Source organism: Drosophila erecta, unplaced genomic scaffold, assembly GCF_003286155.1.
Source record: "Drosophila erecta strain 14021-0224.00,06,07 unplaced genomic scaffold, DereRS2 tig00000126-arrow-pilon, whole genome shotgun sequence".
In the NCBI taxonomy this organism is placed as follows: Eukaryota; Metazoa; Arthropoda; class Insecta; order Diptera; family Drosophilidae; genus Drosophila; species Drosophila erecta.
Window position 1 is genome coordinate 7,503,977 of NW_020825209.1, and position 20,917 is coordinate 7,524,893.

Genomic DNA, 20,917 nt, shown 5'->3' on the forward strand with positions numbered 1-20,917 from the left:
ACAAGTTTGCCAACAATGGATGGTCAAGAGCTTGATAGGTTTGGCGCATCAACAAACACAAATGCATTGGGAAATAAAGAAAATTAGACATTGGCCCGCACAAGCCATCCCTTTCACTCCATCTCTGGCCATTTATACGGCGCCGTTTTAGCCACTCTACGCTCCATTCTTCGAAATTGAGCCAAGCTCTCTTTTTCTTCCCGAAAAACTTTCTCCGACGCGTCCGGCTTGGATTGCCCGCCCTTAATGGGGCAAATCTACACGAATCTACAGATAATCTTGTCAATTTTGGAAAGGAACATACCATTCCTTAAATACAAAATGCAGTATGGTTTAACAGAAAATGTATTAAAGTGACACAAACGTACATATGTATTTGAACTTGACCTTGCTTATAGTAGAATACGAAGCCAGCAGCTTTCAAACGAATCAAGATCGGAAATGCACATAAATGTATATATGTAAATACTTTGACGGGTGCAATATATTCCATTCTATGATGAAATTCGATGAAATGTGATGTGGGTCCCGCTGTGATTTATTCATTCGCATGACTCATTGTGGTCACTTTAAAATCCAAAACTCACAAAAACGAATACTGCAGCACACAAACGTATTCATTAACGGGACATTTGGGCACGCGCTGAATTCGATCCCATCCGTACCCACTTCCTTCTGCCCGTACTTTCGTATAGTTCCCGGTTTCTATGACTATCTTATCAGTTGGGTTTGTGAGTGTTTGTGAAAAAAAAACCGGCAAACGGATTTCTTTATAAGCAACAAAGAACGATATAGTCGAGTTTCCCGACTCAAAGATACCCTGTTTGCTGGCCAACTGGGTGCAGTTAAAAGCTACCGTTCCAATACATTGCTGCGATATTTGTGGAAATTTCAAAGTACATATATCTTTATTATTTACTCTATACAACATTTATTTCTCTGCCTTGTATTATTTGTAACTATTGTTGTAACTTGTTAGGTAGAGCAATAGTTCGAGCATAAACCCCTTTTATCCTTATCAACTAGAGAAAATAGAAAGAAAGTCAAAAAGCCCTTCAACCGAAGCGTGGCAATACAAAGTGCTCACAAAGAAGTACTTTGAGACTATAATGAGCTGAATTCACGATTCTTATCAGCAAATCAGTGTATTTATAGTCATCACAATGCCTTAGGCACGATAGTTCTTTAAAATATTTACTTCTACTTGGAAAATAAAGTTGGGAAAACGATAATATCTCACTTTACATAGGAGGCTGCTAGAGTGCGCAGAAATTTTTCATTGGTTTTCGCTTGGAATAGCATTCATTAGTTGTTCAATTGCTCTGAAATTTGTATCCTCGTCTTGCTGTTGCGAATCGCACTCAATTCAAATACATTTCGATCGAAAGAGCTCTCGACGCTGACGATGATGTGAATGTGGATGCTGATGGCTCCCTTGGCAATGTTTTGGTCACTCCGCCCAATCTCACGCCTTCAATACCCAAACATTCTTTTCGGTCACATGCGGTTGCTTCCATACCCAAAAATGATTAACCGGTATTTGTGCTTAGGTCTTTTACTAAATTACATGTACTAGCATTAAAAGAATAACTAGAACTAACTAGAATATTTTCATTGTTTATGCTTATATAATGAGGAATATATATATAACAATTATATTGCTTGAAAATGTGTATATTTTAATGTGCTTTTCCAATTGTAGCGCATTTTAAAAGCTATTAAATGAGAATTGTGGTCTTACTATTATTTCTCTATAGGGCACTATAGTACAACGATTTCTCGGCAAAAATTAAATTAATTTATTAAAAATTGTAAAATGAAGCTGTTAAACTAGAGCTTAGAGTTGGCAAAAAAAATTCAGATTATACGGCGTATGTGCAAGTCGGAAAACTTGGCTTCTGGATTGTTCTAGTGTTTTGGCTTTTCTATTCTATCTCATCTCTCACAGAAGAGAGGCAGAGAGAGCGAGCACTTCGGGTGGCCTCGTGGCGCTGACCAGCGACCAATCAGAGAGCAGCTTGTCCACTTCGTGAGCCCGTCGTGAGCCCCTTCGTTTCGCTGTCGTTGCATAATGGCCAAGAGGCGACAAGTGTTGGCCCAAACCAGCAGCGAAACGATGGCCCACAGGGAAAACACGGGAAAAGCACGAAAAATTCGGGCGCGGAATGTAAATGCGTTTACAGCACACCAGCGCACAGCTACTGCAGTGGTAGTGGTAGGGCGGAGAGCGAGCTGCGGCGTTCGGCTCTCTTCGGCACTCTTCGGCAGGCGCTCAGCTGTTCGAATTGGCGGTAGAGCGCCAGTGCTGCGCTACCTTTCGAACCGCATACAACGCGTCGCCGCAACGCGGACGCTCTAAAAAGTAAAGCAAAAAAAAAAAGAGGAAAAAAATAATAATACGCAGTGCAACGCCACAGCAGCCGGATAAAAACAGCAACAAAAACTGCGCATGTAAAGCTGTGTTTATATTACTTGTCTTTTTTACGGTGTCTCGCTGTTTTTGCTTTCGTCGCAGACAACAAAAGTGGCAAAGTTTTCGCCACGGCATTGCTCATACGCCCCGTCTCTTGCAAATTCGCACACACTCACACGCGCGCCAGTACCAGCACACACTCACATACAAGTGTACGCGCGCGTTTTTCAGTGTGCTTCGCTTTTTTTTTCTGTTTCTGTTGGTGACATGAAAAAAGCAACAAAAAATAATAATAAATGCATATAACGAAAGCGATTAGTTCGGCGTTTTCTCGCTAAAGTGGGCAGCAAAATGCATCAGCCCGGTGGAAATCAAAACAAAAACAAACCGAAAAATAAATAAATCATTTATTATTTAAACATCGCAAAGTAAGCTTCTAATCGCACACACACACGCGCGCTCATAGACTGGCTCACACACACTAGCATACACATCACACTCACACGGATGGAGCAACAAGTTTGCGTGCCACAAAATTTCCATTCGGCAATTTTTTGCGTTTCTGTTTGTTTTTATTTTCATTTTTTAGACTGATAGTTGTTGACAACAGCCAGCTTTATCTATTCCTATTTTACTCGGCAATAATGTAGATTTACCTACGGTTTTTCAAATTTCTGATGCAATTATTTAGGTCTTGAACAATTATACATGTCTATTGTATATCTAACATCTTGGTAGCCAATAAAAAGTAATTTTGAGCTTAAGCAAATTCATAAAACACATTGCAAGAAAATACTTTAAAAATTTTATTAAAATTTTAATAAAAATTTAATGAAAATAAAATATTTCCCCGTTTTTACGTTTAGATTATCCCATGAACTTAATTTCGAAACTAATTGAAATGAATGTCGTTTTGTACTGCGGTGTTTCAATTGCATTTTCGGTTTTTTTGAATCTATCGATAATAAAAACCAGAGACAAAATTCACATTCTTATAATATTCAATGGGACAATATTGACAATTGATTGAAACTAGATTGCGAAACAGTCCGTTTTGTTTCCACCAGATTCCCTCCTTAGATCACAGTTCTTATAAAAAATCTTGAGTGCTCAGTAGATCAGTAGATATGATAGTATCACGAGAGATATGTAAGTGGCTGTTTCTTGAATGATTTCATCACAGGAAAGATCTCTAAGTGATCTTGTGTTTTATTCGTACACATAACGCGTGTTTTTTTACTTGATTCGCAATGTTCAGTACTACACATTTAGTTTCAAGTTCGGCAATGATATGTATCACTTATATACTTGATTAGCGATCAAATCGCTTTCCCATCCTGCGCAGCGGTTCCTTTTGATACTCTATGTATATCCGATATCCTTTCATGAATGCGAACGTGTGTGCGTGATTAAATCCGCACCATATGGACGCTCGGAACAGTTGGTATATGTATGTACATATATGTACATATGTACATATCTGCTTAGATCCTTGCCCACATTGTTCGCGGCCCTTGTCTTCGTATTCTTCTGTTGACGCTAAGTACAACGCCAAAGTATCGTCCTTCTGTCGAGGACGCTGTTGTTGTCGTTGTCGTTGTTGTTGTTGCAGCACACACCTTTGCACTTTAATTCCTGGCGTCTTGTTTAGCATCTGCGCCGGGTGTTACTTAAAAATAAAAGAGGAAGAGCGAGCCAGGAAGGGATGGGATGGGATGGCATGGTATGGGGAAGGACTCGAGAGAGCGGGTATATGTGAAGTCGACTGGCGACGGCGGTGGCAGCAGCAGCGGCAGCAGCAGCGGTTTTAATGTCAATAAGACGCGGCGGCTGTTGCTAGTCACTCACACCATCGCTAGTCCCCTCTTGCTCGCACACTCACACACGGCGTGAGTGCACGCGGTCAGGACGTGCACACACACTTGCGAAGCAACAGTGCCGTCCCATATCCTGCGGATTGTTTATCCTTCTTTTCTCTCAATTTCATGCTCCCTGCCCACTTGCCTCCACCTAAGCCGGCCGCTCGCTCTCACTCTCTCTGTCGCACTGAGAGAAAAGGAGCAGCTTCCCACTACTCACAAGTGATTTGCGTATGACGTTTTGCACCTTTTGCTTCTCATCCCCAACAGACCTCACTGCGTATAATTCGTATCTGCTAGTAATGCTACAGAACCTATTTTGCTTGCCGAAAAGTATTATTTTCTCCAGTGTACTTTGGTCACCATCGTCTCTCTCTCTCATTATTGTTATTATATGGTAATAATGTTAGGGAAAGGAGCAGATACACGGCCTAGCGGTTCGTAGGTAATTCCCGATTCTTCCGGATGATGATGAAATGACACTCGTGCTTCGTAATGTTAATGGGTAATGCGTAAATGTAAAAACGCATCTTAGAAGATGAGTATTTTATCGTATTGCCTTTGCATTGAGCACATAACTAGGGTAGTAGCCATCTATTAAAACACATAATAACCTCAATGAGCAATAAAATAAGCGGTGCTCATTTGACAATTTGCTTCCCTGAATGACCGAATCTGCCGTTTGTATTGTTTTTCCGGATCCGAAAAGCTTGCAATCCTGGGTTTGCGCACTTGGGATGTGCGCACCCCCTCCGAAGGCTCACACACACAGAAACACACGTACTTCAGCTGGTTAATAAAAATACACACACCGATGTGTGGAACCTGTGCTGCCTGCCACGCAATTGGAAACGGCCTTGAACGGCATTTGATAGTGGCTTTCATCGTCTGTTCTGGCACTGCCCTAGACCTGCATGCCATGCCATCTATGGGAACCCAGCCCATACTACATATGAGTACACTAATCGTATGCGACCTCTTCTACAGGTGTTGTCAAAATACGGGTTCGTACTGGGGCTCTATTTCAATTACTCGCTCAGAAAGGGGTGTATTGTCTTTGGGAAAGCGTATGCAACAGGTAAAGGGTTGTGTTTGTGGCATTACAAAACACGAGTTCCTGATCAGTATGAAGAGCTTAGTAAATATATATATTTGTATGATGCAACAATTGATGGTACATATGCAGTACAGTCTATAAGTCAGGTATATGTATATGAACGTACAAAGTATTATAAAGCTGAATGATCTCCAACAGTTAAAATACAAAGATCCAACTGCAAATGGGGCAATCAGACGACATACGAGTCTCATATCCATTTATGTTAGCTAATAATTAAAAGGAGAGGATGGCACTACGTTTATCTGGAACACAGGTGCACAACATACAGACGTTCATATATACATACATATGTATGCCATGGATTTTGTCCAAAATTTGCATTTTGCAGCCGCAAAACAACAGTTGGAAGCGATTCAAGTCAAGTCAGAGTCGAGTCGAGCCGAGTGGAATTGATTCGATTGGCAACTCATAAATAAACATGAGTCGCGGAGATCGTTAAGCGAACATGCTTGCTGCACCGCCCCTCCCCGCCCCACGTAACGCCCCCTGAAAGAACCCCATTCCCCTAAAACCCATACAATCCATACAAACCATAAGGAATCGACATAACTGTGGCAATATTGTAAATGCAATTATCTGTTGTTCTCTGCCGCCGCTGCGCAATTGAATGTCGGGCATTGGATAATCGAGGGGTTTGGGGGGACTGTATCCACGATACAGGGACAGGTGGCACGCGTCAACTCTATATAACTATACTACGTATGCGGCAGTACTCTCTATTCGGTTCTATCTATTGCGTTTAGAAAAGAAATCATTGCTTTCGTGCTTACATTTCGCCAAAAGGCTGGATATAAAACTATCATATAAGGTATAATTCTTAATTAGAATAAATAGCCATGTGGACTTATCGAGCTAAGAAGTCTTACATTTCCAACGTTTGAGCAATTGACCATTCTCTTCTTTTATTTGGGATACATTTGTTTTCTTAACAAATAACTTAACACAAACTAGTTTTAGTATGTGACAGGAAGTCATCATAAGGTTTAAAATGTGGTTTATAGATTATATACACGGTCTTTCATTTATTTCGGTTGACAAATTTGTTATAGCACATCCGTTGACTTACTTGGAATTTAATAATAGATTAGCTCATAAAGATTCTTTTTAAAGAACTGCTCAAACTAGATCCATTTGCTTTGCTTTGAATGTATTATACAAATAAGTGACTATGCGCAACGCGGCTAGGAGATCAAAACGAGTTTTTAAGTTAGTGAACATTCAGAAATACTATCGAAGCAATCGCTCCATGGGCGACTTTATGGTCTTTGGACGAGTGGATAGATAAGTTCCGTTTGTTTTTACATTGCGGATCACTTTGATTAATTTATTCTATGGAAATTTCTTTCGATCATTTTCTGCCTTTAGTCTTCGCATTCTTCTCCCTCGTCTTCTGGACTTATAGTAGCGCCTACTCGCTTTTTACTTCGCCCACACTAACTATGTATTTCCCCTCGATTTTGGTCTAGCTTTCGTTATCGTCACTCCATGGAGCAGTTGTGCTTTATACATATCTATGTATGTATGTGGCTTCGGCTGGTTGTGTGACCTTCGCATAGCAAAGCGTCGTCATCGTCGTCAGTCAACAACGGAACAGCTTCACTTATTATAAAAGTATTATTACTAATATTTCTGGCTGGCTATCGGAGTCCACGCTTCATCGCATAGTTTTGTCGTATATGTATTGTAAATTCCCTGCCCATCGCCCATCGCCCGTCGCCCATCCCTTCCCTTCCGGAACTTGGTGTCCAAGCACCGAAATCCGGAGCCGCCTTCAAGTGGCGTGGTGTTGCTACTTCCACTAGCAGCACAGGCGACAAAAAGAATAATGAACTCACTCGAACCGAACTCCAAAACCGGAAGTCACCGAAACAATTTTGCCATGTAGGCACATGGTATTTTATGGTATTTTTTTTCATTGTGTTTTGCCCTTTTGTATTTGTGCTGAATTCTCGACAGAAAGCAATGCGGTGAATATAAATGGGTAGCAAGCTAGGAAATAAATATAATAACTTTTCTGAGCCTCATATATGTATGTTTCATCATCAAAGCAGCACCGGTGTCGCAGTTTTAAGTTAAGATATGGTTCATTTTATGCTAAAACACACGATTCTCTTGAAAAAATAAAATGCTCTTGCGTATATTTCCGCTGTTTCTTATCAGTGCGAATTTGTATTTCAAAGAATTAAGCAATCTGAGCTTTTAAATTTCTCAAACAGTTGCTACTTAAGCTTCGATGGAGAAACATCACTTCAGTTTATATAGTTTTTAAACATCTCCAATTTGAAAAAAGTGAAAACAGCTAAAAATATGAGAAATAAAGAATAAAGTATGTATGTATGCATTCACTATCGGTTTTTTGGGTGTTTTTATATTTCTTTTATTCTCAAACTTAAACCTAACGTCAAAGAACAACAATTGCAATACAACAAAGCCAAGAAATACGAACCAAAACAGTAATAGATTACGGAAATAAACGTTTCTTACACAGTTGAAAATGTGGATTAGTTCGAATTCCATGTTCTAAAACGTTTCCATTAAACAATGATAACTACATTAGTATTCGCTTGGTTGAAAGTGCAAATTAGTGACAGTTTAGTGGGATATTTCTCAACTCCTTGACTCGTAAATACGAGGAGAGGAGGAGATATCGAATTGAAGAGATCTCATTATATTCCGATTGGGAGGCAGAAACATTTCCAATTCGGTTTCGATTCACAAAAATTTGCAAATCAGATTTCATCCGACTGTCTGTGGTCGTTTGTATGTGTGTGTCTGACTGTCTGAGTGTATGTATGTACGAGTATATATGGATGTATATACATATATGTCCGGGCATCATGCAAATATGCTAATTTAAATGTGTTAATTTGATTGGCAGAGGTCCGACAGCTGACGACGCGATTTTTCCTCGGCTCTTTTACACGACTTGCTCTTGTGGCTTTTTTGCTCTTTTGCTATTATTTTGCTCTTTTTTTTCTGTTCGCTATTTAGTTTCCAAAAGTCAATCGTAAAAACTAGGCAAGCGAGCTAATGAATAAATATAAAATCATAAAACAAAAAGCAGCAAACGCAGCAACGACACTTTAAACGAGATAATAAAACACGCACACAAAAGTGGCGATAAAAACCCAAGCGCTTTATTTCGAGCTGGTAGTGGCTAATATTTTTATTATTATTTCTTAGTTTGTGCATACACAATTGCTCTAAATGGTATGGAAAACAAAGTTAAACTTACCGAAAACTGTAGGCAAACAAATAAGAAATCGAAACGCGGTCGCGTTTTCAAAAACGATCCCCAAAATGAGCATAATGTTTAAGCGAGAAGGCAGTCGTGTGAGTATTTTTGACCTCAATGGTCTTCGTCTTCTCCGTTTCTGTGTGTTATTGGTTGTTATTGCCGTTGTTCCATTTGATGTCGTTGTTAATCAAATATGTACTGTTTGTGTTGTTAATCACCTTTTTCTTACTCCAAATGCCACTTTCGATATCATTGCCATTACTAGGATATTCAATATGTTATCACATTCCATTACCGCAATGCACTCACACATTTCGTTGTTATATGTACGTATTCTAACCACTTTGTATGCAGAAAATAAGTTATATTCAATGCCTAACCATCTCGTGGTTCCAACTTTCAGTCGGACATTACAAAATTTTCTTGCAAACGATGCTTTCCAATTTAGATCTATTTTTTTTCTGTCCGTGATAATCTGTTGGTTTTCCCTTTCCAGTTCATATATTGTGTGGTCTATAGTCACTGCATATTGCATTCAAATAAGTAAGACTCGACTATCACATACCCGTTACTGGGCATATTTCTCGAGCCCATTATTTTATTTCGCAAACGAGTTTAACGAATGAATGAACACGCCCAATTGGGTTCGGTTTGTTTAGTTCGTGGGCTTCGCAAGGACAGGAATACAGAGGTAGGGATATGGATAATGGATAGGATGTCAATGCCGGGTGTTTTCGGTGCTCTTTTGGAACTGGGCTCGTTCTGCATATCGATGCTGCTGGTGCGGTGGCAAGCGAACAGCTGACTCCTGCCTCTTAATGCTGCCCTTGCCTCACATGTCTGTCTGCGGTTTGTGGCAGGTGCCAAAACAAAACCGCAAAATATTGTTTCTTTCTGCTGGCGTACCTCCTGGCCAGCGTTCTTACCTGTTGGCCAGCAGTTGAGCGCAATTTAATTGAATTTTATTTCGGTTTTTCGAGCGGCATTAGGGTAACGCCCCTTGCCGCCTGTTGTTCCCTATTTTCTCTTCTGTCCTCTGCTCTTCTTTTTTTTTCTACCTTTTGTCTGAAACTCCGTGTGTTTCCTTATCTCTGGGCAGTAATTTCAATATTTTTTCGCCGGGGCCTTCATCCTTCTCACCTGCCGTTTCACCGCCGTTTTCAGCTGTTAATTCAAAGTAAATTATGTATTTAGCATAATTACAATATTTGACTTTTACTCTTGACTGCACGCCAAGCAAACGGGAAGTCCAGAAGAAACTGGGGCCCGTTGTGTTCTTAAGTATTCGTCTTCAGCTGCTGCTCTTCCTCCTGATATATATTTATCTTTATTGTGTATTATTTGTCCGTTGGTCAGACTGTGTCACTGTTGCCTGATTTCGACGCTTTTCCTTAGCTTTTTACCCGTAATTCCAACTTATCGGGTAGATGGAGGGCGAAAAAGTAACTTATTGTGTGCATTCTTCATGATTAACGTTTAACTTTCGAGCTTGAAGTCCTAATCGATTTTTATCGTTGTCCACCTTTAGTACTTCCTGGCATTGCTACATGTGGGTTAGCTTACTCAATCGATTAATAAGAAAGGGTGGACCCTATTTTATGTTTAAAAAAGTCACTTTGTTTACCCACTACGGGTTTTCAATTACTTCCAACCCAATCACCGAATCGATTTGCAATCAAGTAAGGCATTCGTATCGCAAAGTTTTATTGAATTGGGAGTTGGTATGGTAATTATTTCAATTAGCTATTGTTCTTCTTACAAAAGTGCTACGTTTGTCGGGTGAATCATTTTATTGGCTTATTTCATGTAATTGAGTAATATTCTATTTCATCATGGTAATATTTCACGTCTAGTATGGACTTATGAATCGTGATGCAAATGCATTATGAATTTGATTGTGTATTTTTTAAAGCCTATGCCTATATGTACAAAAATTAACCTACTTTTTGATTCCTTTCACCGAAAATGGTTAATAAATCGCTTGGTGCAGGAGAAAGTTCGCTGTTTTTCGGGCATCTGGTTCAGGATGATATGTTTTCGGGGCTTACAAATCCGATCGGCAGGTGCTGCTGCGGAATGCATTTCCTTTGGGGCGTGGCACATGTTGCGTGCGCCTAACTACGCGTAATTATTCACTTAGTGTGTTATGGCACCAGCATAAGGGGAGCAAAAGGGGGCAAATTAAAAAGCAACAGCCATAAAAATGACGTTCGTGGGCCCTTAATTGCAAGTGTTTTCCGCTAATTGCACGAACCGCGATCAAAATGAAAGCCAAGAACAGGGACGGCGGTTTGAAAAGCAGTGGAAAATCCGGGGCTGGGAGTTGATTTTCGGATGGGGAGTTGTAAAAACTGGTGTCTTACACGTGTTTGCCGCCCAAAGTTTTGCCTCCATCGCGTTTTCTCACGTGGCTCGTAAGCGAGGCGATTAGCGTTGACTAAGTGACGCATCCGCGCGGAAAGATAAAGGATTATATTTTATGGAGAGCTGTTTTTAATTTTTAATATAACTATGCACGCTCTTTCATCTATTTACTCAGCTATCTATTTTACTGAATTCAATTTTTGAAGCACTTAATCGGCAGATTAAAGTATAGTATTTAATCCGCAATCGAGTTGTTCTTCTCCATGTGCCATATCCATTCTCTTTTGACCCGTATTGTGGAACTTGAAATCCATGGCATTCACTAAGCTCCGTTGATCCAGAAGAATCCGAAATCGATGCCAGCGAAAGCCTTTCATTGCGCTTATCCGCTTTCTACTGCTGTCCCGTGGCATTTTTTAATTGAAAATGTGCGAAAAGTAGTAGGACCCATTGGCAAGTCCTGTTACCAAAAAATGTCAATTTAATGAAGTGGTAGAATCTTGGAGTGCTATTCGTATTGCATTAAAAGTCACTCGCATTTCTCGCTGTAAATGCCATCTTTGCATTAGGGGCTCACACTTAACTCAATGAAATTTGCCAGAGAAAGGGGTTATGGAAAAGCGGAAAACAAAATTGTTTTATGTTGGTAGCTTTACTTAACTGCCTTTTAATGCAGCCACCCATTTGTAGCACCTTTACCATTAGCCTGGTATGACAAACACAGCTATTGAAAACTGAATTAATAAATATTCTCAGACATTTAAATGTATGCACATATATGAACATTACAAGTTAATATTTAAATTGTACAGCTGAAAATAGATTTGAATTGTAGTTTGGTTTTGTTAAACACTTTTAAAAGAACACATACATATGACGCAAATTACTCGAGTTTCTAATCAGCTGTCAATAGCAGTGAATCACCGTATCCCTTTTTCGTTTGTCTGGCTGTGTGTATCTGTGTGTGTATAGGTCAAGTGCAGGCGTTGACAAATTGTCGTCAGTGTTTGCGTGCTGTCTTGCACAATCCTGTTTGCATTTGACAGGCGATGGCATAAAATAACAATAATGATGACAGCACCTGGCCTGCACTCGAGCGCCATCTATCCCATTTCCATTTGCCCGCTCCTTGCTCAGCCTGCCCCCCTCCAAACGGACAGCGAAGAGCAGACCCACTCATCCATTGCCATCAACATGTTCTGGTGGCCAGTGCTGACACTAATTCCGATAGGAAAATTGCTTAGGGTTTTGTTTAAATATTTTGAGTGTTTCTTCAAATTTGGATTATTATGCAACTATCAAAATTTTCAACCTATTTTTTTTCTCTGCAGTATTAACACAAAACCGAATGTTATATATATATGTATACAGAGAGTTTCCATTGAAGAATATTACTACTTATTTATGTACTATTCTTTTAAATGTTTTCTTATATCAAAACAAACAAGTCTTCTTTTAAAAGTCAGAAACAACTGGCTATAAACTAGCTAGGTTGTCAGCTGTGCGTGACGTCAGCGTTCTACGTGCTATGTGCTACGTGCCGAAGTCCCTGTCTCTCTTTCTCGCTGTGGCTGCGTCTCTGCCGGCGTCGATTTTCACACGCTCCAACTTCGGAGGCTATTGTTATTGTTATTACTGCTCTCGGGCATTCGGTTTCGTTCGTCACTGGTCGTTTGGCTTTCTGGCTTTCTCGAGAAGAAGGTGCGAGAAATTGCGTTAGGAACTTGGGCATCGGGAGTATCTGTAGAGCGGGTATCTGCTATCAGTACTGAACTTTTATTTTGTAACGAAACACACGTTTTGTGGGGCTCTTTAAATATTGGCTTAGAGCGCTGATGTGCATAAATTCTAAGCTTGTGCCTTGGATCTTTTCCCCAACACTTTTCAAAACCCTTTTTACAAAAGAAAAAGAAATACTATAAACGTAATCATAATGTTATGATTAAAATTAAAACCCGCGTCGGATATGCAATCAAATAATAAAAACAAAAACGAGTAATAACACATTATAAAGCGAACAACAAAGTGATGCAGTTTAACTACAAAACTTCACCGCAAATTCCAAAACCTTTAACGAATTCGGAAAATGTTGCCAACAGAAATCGTAAAGCTCACCAAAAACCCTCGTTTAAGATATTTTTATAACTGTGCGGAAATGCAATTGCCACGTTTACCAACAATGCGTATTACTGATTTAAAAACAATAAATTCGATAAACAAACTCATAGTGATGAAAGTGCGCCAGTGCATGCAGTAAAATGTGTTTGTGTTAGAATGCTTAATGGCTTTTCTTGATTAACCTCTGTGATTGCAGCCCGTCAACTTAAGAGTTCGAGTAGAATAAAATAACTCAACGGAAAAAGAAGTAGAGGGAAAACGCCTTGGAAAAGTGGCGCCTTGGAAAAACTGTAACTGAACCCATGCGAGGGAAATGTTTAAAACAAGAGTTGCCTTAACAATAGAACTTCCTTGTTGACTTACATATACATACATATATACAAATACATATACAGTGTACATATATACAAGATTATTATATACAAAAGTAAGAGCAGAGAAAGCAGAAGATTAGGAAGCAAAACCAACAAATATCACGGAAACCAGGAGCATACAATTCAGAAATATATCTATTTTTTATACGAGTGCCGAAAAAAGGAACCACTTGGATTCGCAATTCGAAAATGCGTCTAAAAGAGACCACAAAAAAGTCGGCTCCATTAGCAACAACATCCGCTCACAGCCATAAAACCGTACCGCCTTCCGGCGGTTTGCTGAGTTCGCTCCACATCTCGCCGCCACTGCATCATTTGCCGCTCTCCGTGCAGCTGCAGCAACAGTTGCACCAGCAGCAGCAGCAGCCCTTGCCACATCAGCTGCAGCATTTGCAGCTGCAGCCACACCAGCAACGCTGCTCCAGCGTGGGCAGCACCAGCAGCAGCGGCACCTGCGAAACGGACCGCTCCTCCCAGTCCGCCGGCTCCTGCTCATCGGCGCTTTCGCCCGCCGGCGGCATCGGCGGCATTGGCGGCATTATGCCCGGCCTGGGCGGGGCGGGCGACGCACTGGGTCCAGCTGGAGCTGCAGCGGGATCGCCGGGCGACGAGGCCTCCGCCGCCGCTGCACTGGCGGCCAACATCGCAGAGTCTTTCACGTTCCTGCAGCAGCATGCGGCGCATCATTTTCGCGACATTTTGTATGCGGCTCACATGCTGGGAAGAGGTAAAGGAGTCACCAACACCACCACCACCACCACCGCCACCGGTGGGCGGAAAAGGGGGGAAGATGTAGCATGTACATGTATTTTTTAGGGGGGTTTCGTTGCACGACCTGCTGCTGTGGGCAGCAGCAAACTGGAGCCGCTCAACTGGTTTCGCTAGGTGTTTTTTTTCTCATTTTTTCGGCCAGGCCAACTTTCACTTTATGCATTGTTGCCGCACTTCACTTCACATCGGCTCCAATTGCACTTGCCGCCCGCTCAGTAAAAGTCCTCTTTGCGGGGATCCTGAGTGGCAAATATTTACAGTCCCAGGATATCCTTTTGTAATCAAAAAATTATCTGCGGGTTCCAGTTGAACGGAAATCAATTAAAGGATCTGTCCGAATCTGACGGGGCAAACATAAAAAGCCATCTTACTTCCGCCTTATCCATGATCTTATCTTATCTAATATTATCTAATACTCTGGAATGGTATAGACCAGCAATAACTTCGTTTAATAAGTAAATAAATTATCAGTGAATTACGTGATAAGCATGGACTCTTTTAATGCCCACACCATCATCTAATCAGTTCGCAAATGACGATTGTGTAAATTCAATTGAAATGGATTTGAACATTTGACTAATGAATTACTATCCCTTACTTACCATTGCAGGTTACTATCAGCCGGCTGGACCGCTGATCTCGCCGCATGTGATCGCCGCACCGCCGCCGCCTGCGCAAGTGAAGAAGCTGCAGGAGGAGGACAGTCCCGTTCCAGCCGCCGGTTCGCCAACGCAGCTACAGCAACAGGCTGCCGCAGAAGCCGCCGCCGCCGATCAGGCGGCAGCTCAATCCCAGTCACAGTCGCAGAGCCAATCGCACGGACACGCCCATAGCCACGCCCACAATCCGCAACAGGCGCAGCATCCGCCGCAGCCACAGCCGTATCCGGCCGGCGCCGTGGCGGCCGCAGCCGCGGCAGCCGCCGCCCACCAGGGTGTGCCCTACTCCCGCTCGATGCACGCGGCCCAGATGCACTACTCGACCGGCTATCCGCCCAACTACTACGCGCCATATCCGGGCGAGGTCATGTGCTACTCGCCGCCCACCTACCCGCCCTACTTCTCGAGCAAGGTCTATCAGCCGTCGCATCCCGCCCATCCAGCCGCCCATCCGCAGGGTCCACCGCCGCCAGGCGCCTATCGCCGTTACCCCTACTACCAGCACGCGGGTCCGCCGCCGCCGCACGAGCTCTACGAGCAGCAGCCGCCCCCGCCGCCCGTCTCTTCCGGATCGGTGTCCGGGCCGGCGCAGCAGCAGCCGCCCACCAGCAGTTCAGCAGCAGTAGGCGCAGCCGGAGCAGCAGCAGCGGGAGCACCATCCGGCAGCCAGTTGGTTCCGGCACACCAGCAACAGCACCAGCAGCAGCACTTGGAGCACTACCCGGGACCGCCCAGCTACTACGCCGGATACAGTCCCGGCGGAGGAGCCTCCGCCGGACAGTGCTACACGCGCGGACTGCAAGGACCGTATATGGGTAAGGAAAAGTATGGTCCAGTCCCGGATGCATGACAGCCAGTGCGAGGAGTTGCCATCTAAGCTAGCCAGGAAGCAATGGGTCTTTCGCAAAGCAAATTGAATTGCAAGTTTATAACAGTATTCTAAATTGGATTATTCTGAAATACAACACAAATACCTGTATATCAAAGAATCTTTAATATTAAGAGAACAACCTTTTTGTTAGCATTAGAGTAAAGATTAGCCATTGCGACTAGATTCAGATACTGGTTAAGACTAATTGATGGCAACACTTCTTGGTATGCGCGCAAATCTTTAATACCGATCCACTTTTGTCCTTCGCAGAATATCCACCGCAGTGTCCCTGCCCAATGCCACAATCGTGTCCAAAAAACGTCCATACTGGGCCTCATATTGGTAGCAACATAATCAGCAACATCGACCAGACTAGCAGCGAGAACAGCAGCAGCTGTATCAGCAGTATGTTGCTGAGTGCCACGAGCAACAGCAACATCAGCGGCAGCAGCAGCACGTTGGCTGCCTGCAGCAACGCTACGACAACAACCACAGCGTCCGCGTTGACTACCAGTAGAGGCCCAGTGAAAAATGTGACCCCCGACAACAGCAACAGTAGCGGCAACAGCAGCAACATCAGCAACAGTTGCAGCAGTGACAGAGGCAGCAGCAGCAGCAACAGCAGCTGCCAGACGATTGAGACGACCTCACGGGCAACAGCAGCTACCAACACGACGAACACGACGGCAACCACGGCCACAACAGGTACCCAGTGCCAGATGCTGCTGAAGACGGAGCTGAAGGGCGAGAATCCTCAGGTTACCAAGATGCAGTACGAGGCACACGTGATGCCGCCGCCCACTCCGCCGGAGAGCTACTGTGCCAGTGACGAGAAGCTGCTCGATGACCAGGAGCAGGAGGCCGAGCTGGAGCTGCGCCTGCGCCTGGGCTTGGGGCTGGACAAGAGTCACGGTGGCCAGCAGCACATCGATGCGTATGATCTCACCTGTAGCACCCCGCCCCCAGTCACCGTGCCCCAGGCGGCAGCAGTGCCGCGCAAGGCGAGGATTGGCAAAAGCATGGCCAGGGAAATGGTCTATGCTGCCCAGCAGCAGCTGCTTCCGGAGAAGCAGCTGAAGCAGCCAAAGGACGCGGCTGCAAAACATGAAGCGGAACCAGAGATGCCTTTCGTACTTAAAGCGGAAATCAAAGCAGAGACCAAAATCAAAATCGAGCACGACGGCGAGGCGCAGGCCAGCACACATATCAGCGAACTGCCGGACCTGAAGCCCACCATCAAAACGGAGCCAGAGCAAGAACTGGAGCCAGAAGCGGCTCCAGTACCTTCTGTGGCCAAAACCGAACCGGAACCAGAAATGGAGCGGGAACAACAGGAACAGCCGGCTGGCGAGGAACAGCAGCCCACGCCAGGCGGCAGCAAGCAACGCATCAACCTACTGGCCTCCTCCAGCGGCAACAAGAAGACAAAAACGAACCACAGCTACAAGAGCCTGATCAAGCAGGCGGAGCCCAAGAATTACCTGTGCCCCGGTCGCAGGTTCGTCCGTCGACACGGACGTGCTCCGGCCAAATATGTCAAACGGCGTCAGATGATTCTGACGCAGCGGCAGCAGCAGCGAATGCGTCTGCAGCGCCGCGAGCAACAGCAGCAACGTCGTCAGCAACGAGAGGCAGCTGCAGCAGCAGTAGCAGCAGCTGCAGTGGCCTCCCCATCTCTGGCAGGCAACCCCATGGAGCCAGGATCAGAAGTTTCCATCGTAAAAGAGCAGACACTCAACAGCTCGGCTACGCCCAGTGCCTCGCCGAAAAGAGCGCGGCCCCGGAAACAGGAGATTGCTGCCCTGCATCTGCTCGAAGGCTTGGACACGGCACTGAGCCGTGGTTACTTCAGTGATCCGGAGCTGAACCATAGCAGTTGCAAGCAGGCACCGGCAGCTGTGGGTGGACTGTATGCTGCGTCCTCGCCGCTTACTCCGGCGACCGACCACAGGGGCAAACAGCCCACGGCGGAGAAGCGCTCCAAGTCGGAGACCAAGAAGCCACCGTCGGGAGAAATTTCCGAGTCAGCCCTGCCGTGCAAGAAGCCGCGCAAACAGCCTGCTGGCAAGGCGAAGGGCAAGAGCAAGAAGACAACGGGAGCAGCAGCAACGTCAGTTGCGTCCACAGCTGAAACGCAAACGGAAGCGGTCAGTGCCAACACTGCATCCAACCAGGAGACGAACAACAATGAGTATCAGACGGCAGATCTGCAAGCTCAAAAGATCCGCGAGTCTCCGGCTGCCAGTGATGCAACTGCAACAGGAACACCAACATCCACATCGGCCTCCCAGCAGCAGCAGCAACATTCCGACGAGCAACACCAGTTCCTGGTGCCCAGTCAGCCAGCGACGGCCTCCGCCGCCGCGGTCCCAGCAGCCACTCCTCCACCCAGCCGTCAAGGTCAGACGACGCACACAAAGCGGGCCAGATCTCGCTGCAAGTTCGGCAACCGGAAGCGCCAAAGACAGCGCCCTGGCGGCGTGAGCTACGAGCTGGATGTGACCCAGCCGCCGGCCACCAAGGCTAATGTGGTGCCCAAGTGGAACAATGGATGGATGTGGGCCGGCAAGGCGTTTCAGGGTGCCGTCTTTCTCAATGTAAGTGGTTGATAATCCCATGTTGGGAAACTCCTAACTTCAAGTTTGCTTGTATTTCGCAGAGCGATGATCCGCTGGTGCTGCGCACCTGCTACCCGGCCATGCGGCACGTGGAGGGGGACATCATTCGCATCAGGGACTGTGTGCTGCTGAAGGCCAACGAGGACAACGAGCTGCCCTACGTGGCCAAGGTGGCGCACCTCTGGCAGAATCCCGAGGACGGTGGGTGCCCAAAGATCAATTGCTTGTATGTGCTATGTAAACTAAATTCGCTTAATTCTGCAGGCGAGATGATGATGTCGCTGCTGTGGTACTACCGACCGGAGCATACTGATCAGGGACGGCAGCGCAACGATTGTCCGGACGAGGTCTACGCCTCCCGACACCGCGACCACAACTCGGTGGCGTGCGTCGAGGACAAGTGCTACGTGCTCACCTTCAGCGAGTACTGCAGGTTAGTGGTAGCCGTGGGAAACTCTGGATTGTGTTTAAATGACCGTTTTATTGCCACAGGTATCGTCGCCGTCTGCGTGCCGCCGAGGAGGATGTGGAAGACGTAAGCATTGTGCCCCGTCGTCCAAGCAGTGCCACCGCTCCTGGGTTTCCGTTGCGAACGGTGCCGGAGCACACCAATCCGGAGTTGGTGATGTTCTGCCGTCGAGCCTACGAGTTTCGAACGCGACGTCTGCTCAAGCTGCCCCAGAAGAACGGGCTCGTGTGCAGCTCCAGCTAGCGCAAGGCATGAGCCATTGCGATCGAGCTACCGTCAGCCCAGGCGATAGATGAACTGCGGAGTGTAGGAACATTAGCTTAAATTCGGATTGCAGTGGCAATTGGAGGAGCATAAGAGAGCGATGTGGGGAGTGGAGATGGAGAAGGCCCTGGCAGAGGATAAGGAAATCATAGAGAGATAGTTACATTGTTTTGATCAGTCTACAGTATTGTTAAAGATATTTTTTGTCTTTGTTGTTAAGAGATATCTGCAAGTAAGGGCCCGGGCTGTGCACTTGCATTCGTTGTTCCTAACCAAATTTCGATTGCTCTTGCTGCGCCCGGCGCTCGATGTTTCCTGACCCAAACACACACGGACACGGACACTTACACTACCTCTGTCGGGGCAGAATAAGGACACACAGCTACACCCAGGACACCCAGAACACACGGCTAAACACAAACACAAACAAACACAAACACACACCAGACCAAAATGTAGGCGAAGGCTTTTCACTTAGACGTGAGAATTTTGAGAGATGCGAGGAGCAGAGGGAAAATGTTGGTAGACAACTGCTAGGCGAAAGCATTAAATACTTTACATTGTATTACATAATTTATTTATTCTGACTACACACCCACCCCCGCCAACCCTCCCACACACGCGGATATTTTTGTTATTAAGTTGTATGTATTTATTATCATTAATATCGAGTTAGTCAACATTCTATTTATAGTTTTCCGCTCGCTTTTGCTCTAATCGCTCAAGGAATTGGTTTAACCTACTACCGAAAACCATATCCATTAGTTTAGTCCCTACCATGGCTAAATAGTTATTTGGTGTGCCACAGAAATCTCTGCAAACCGACTTGGTGCGATTTTATTTGTCTCTTCTCAAGACTAAATCCATTTGCTCTGTAGAGATCTCTGCGGCTCCCCGAATAAATAAAAGTATGCGACTTTTTTTTAAGTAAGACGTGTTCGGATAGTCGTTGACATAGTTTTTTTTTTGGTATAACCGATGTTTGAATCACCAAATCGAGTCTACCGACTTTAAATTGTAATGATTATCGTACATGCCTGAAAAGAACTTGGAATATTCCAATTATTATTCTAGGAATAGCTGAACCAACCATAATTTTATATCTTAACCTACGGTTTCCTCTTTTTTCCATTTACACTCTAATGAGACATCCTCTTGTGTCGTTTCGTTTAACAATTCAGAAATATGTAAAACCAAGCTTAACCCATTGATGCTCAGGCAAAAACTTTGCGCACAGACAAACCAATCTATTTATAAACTCTCCAAACTGAGATTTCGGACTCCAGAGGCGGAAAACTGGATGGCTTGACATCGATTTTTGCTAGGCGCTGTTGGTATATTTTTTTAGTTGTTGTTAGTTTTTGTAAGCGATGGAACATACATTTTGTACTCTTAATTTGACATTAATTTTTTTTGGTCGTCTTAGTGTGGAAATTTGATTTCAGAGATATGAATTTCTGTTTACTATTTTATTCAGCTGCAAACAGTTAACGGGAATCTTTAGGGAGAAAACAACAGAAACAACAACAAGTCACATTATTATATTATATACACATAAATATATCTACGTAGTTCTATATATACAAATATCCTTATACATAAAATATTTTTTTTTAATCCCTATTTAATTTAGCGGTAGCGTTTTTAATTGATAAGTTTAAGATAATAGTTTGTTTTATACCAAATACACAAAAAACATTAGGCGATTCTAAGAACCCTATTTATGCACACCCAAACACACACATACATACATCTATGCACAAGTGTATAGTTTTATGA

The 20,917-nt window shown here is 44.2% G+C and overlaps 2 protein-coding genes across 3 annotated transcripts in view; one reads left to right on the plus strand and one right to left on the minus strand.

Moving 5' to 3' along the window:
• The window catches only part of LOC6550442, a 36,760-nt gene extending 16,092 nt beyond the window's left edge, over nucleotides 1–20,668 (plus strand). The window contains exons 1-7 of one of the 2 annotated variants that reach the window (XM_015155668.2): nucleotides 2,213–2,362; nucleotides 13,309–14,213; nucleotides 14,868–15,731; nucleotides 16,058–18,384; nucleotides 18,447–18,606; nucleotides 18,670–18,838; nucleotides 18,898–20,668. In XM_015155668.2, the coding sequence (XP_015011154.1) occupies nucleotides 13,676–14,213; nucleotides 14,868–15,731; nucleotides 16,058–18,384; nucleotides 18,447–18,606; nucleotides 18,670–18,838; nucleotides 18,898–19,117 (4,278 nt within the window). In that variant the 5' untranslated portion in view covers nucleotides 2,213–2,362; nucleotides 13,309–13,675 and the 3' untranslated portion in view covers nucleotides 19,118–20,668. Of the gene's footprint in view, nucleotides 1–2,212; nucleotides 2,363–13,308; nucleotides 14,214–14,867; nucleotides 15,732–16,057; nucleotides 18,385–18,446; nucleotides 18,607–18,669; nucleotides 18,839–18,897 lie in introns of those variants that run through there. The other variant, XM_001977801.3, reaches the window with a different exon arrangement.
• Nucleotides 1,936–2,567, minus strand: LOC113564493 (amnesiac neuropeptides). Its single transcript, XM_026981891.1, is given in 5 exon segments — nucleotides 1,936–2,037; nucleotides 2,040–2,104; nucleotides 2,107–2,218; nucleotides 2,220–2,372; nucleotides 2,374–2,567. Coding segments are annotated over 5 exon segments (510 nt in total). The 5' UTR covers nucleotides 2,452–2,567.
• Nucleotides 20,669–20,917: the final 249 nt, after the last annotated feature.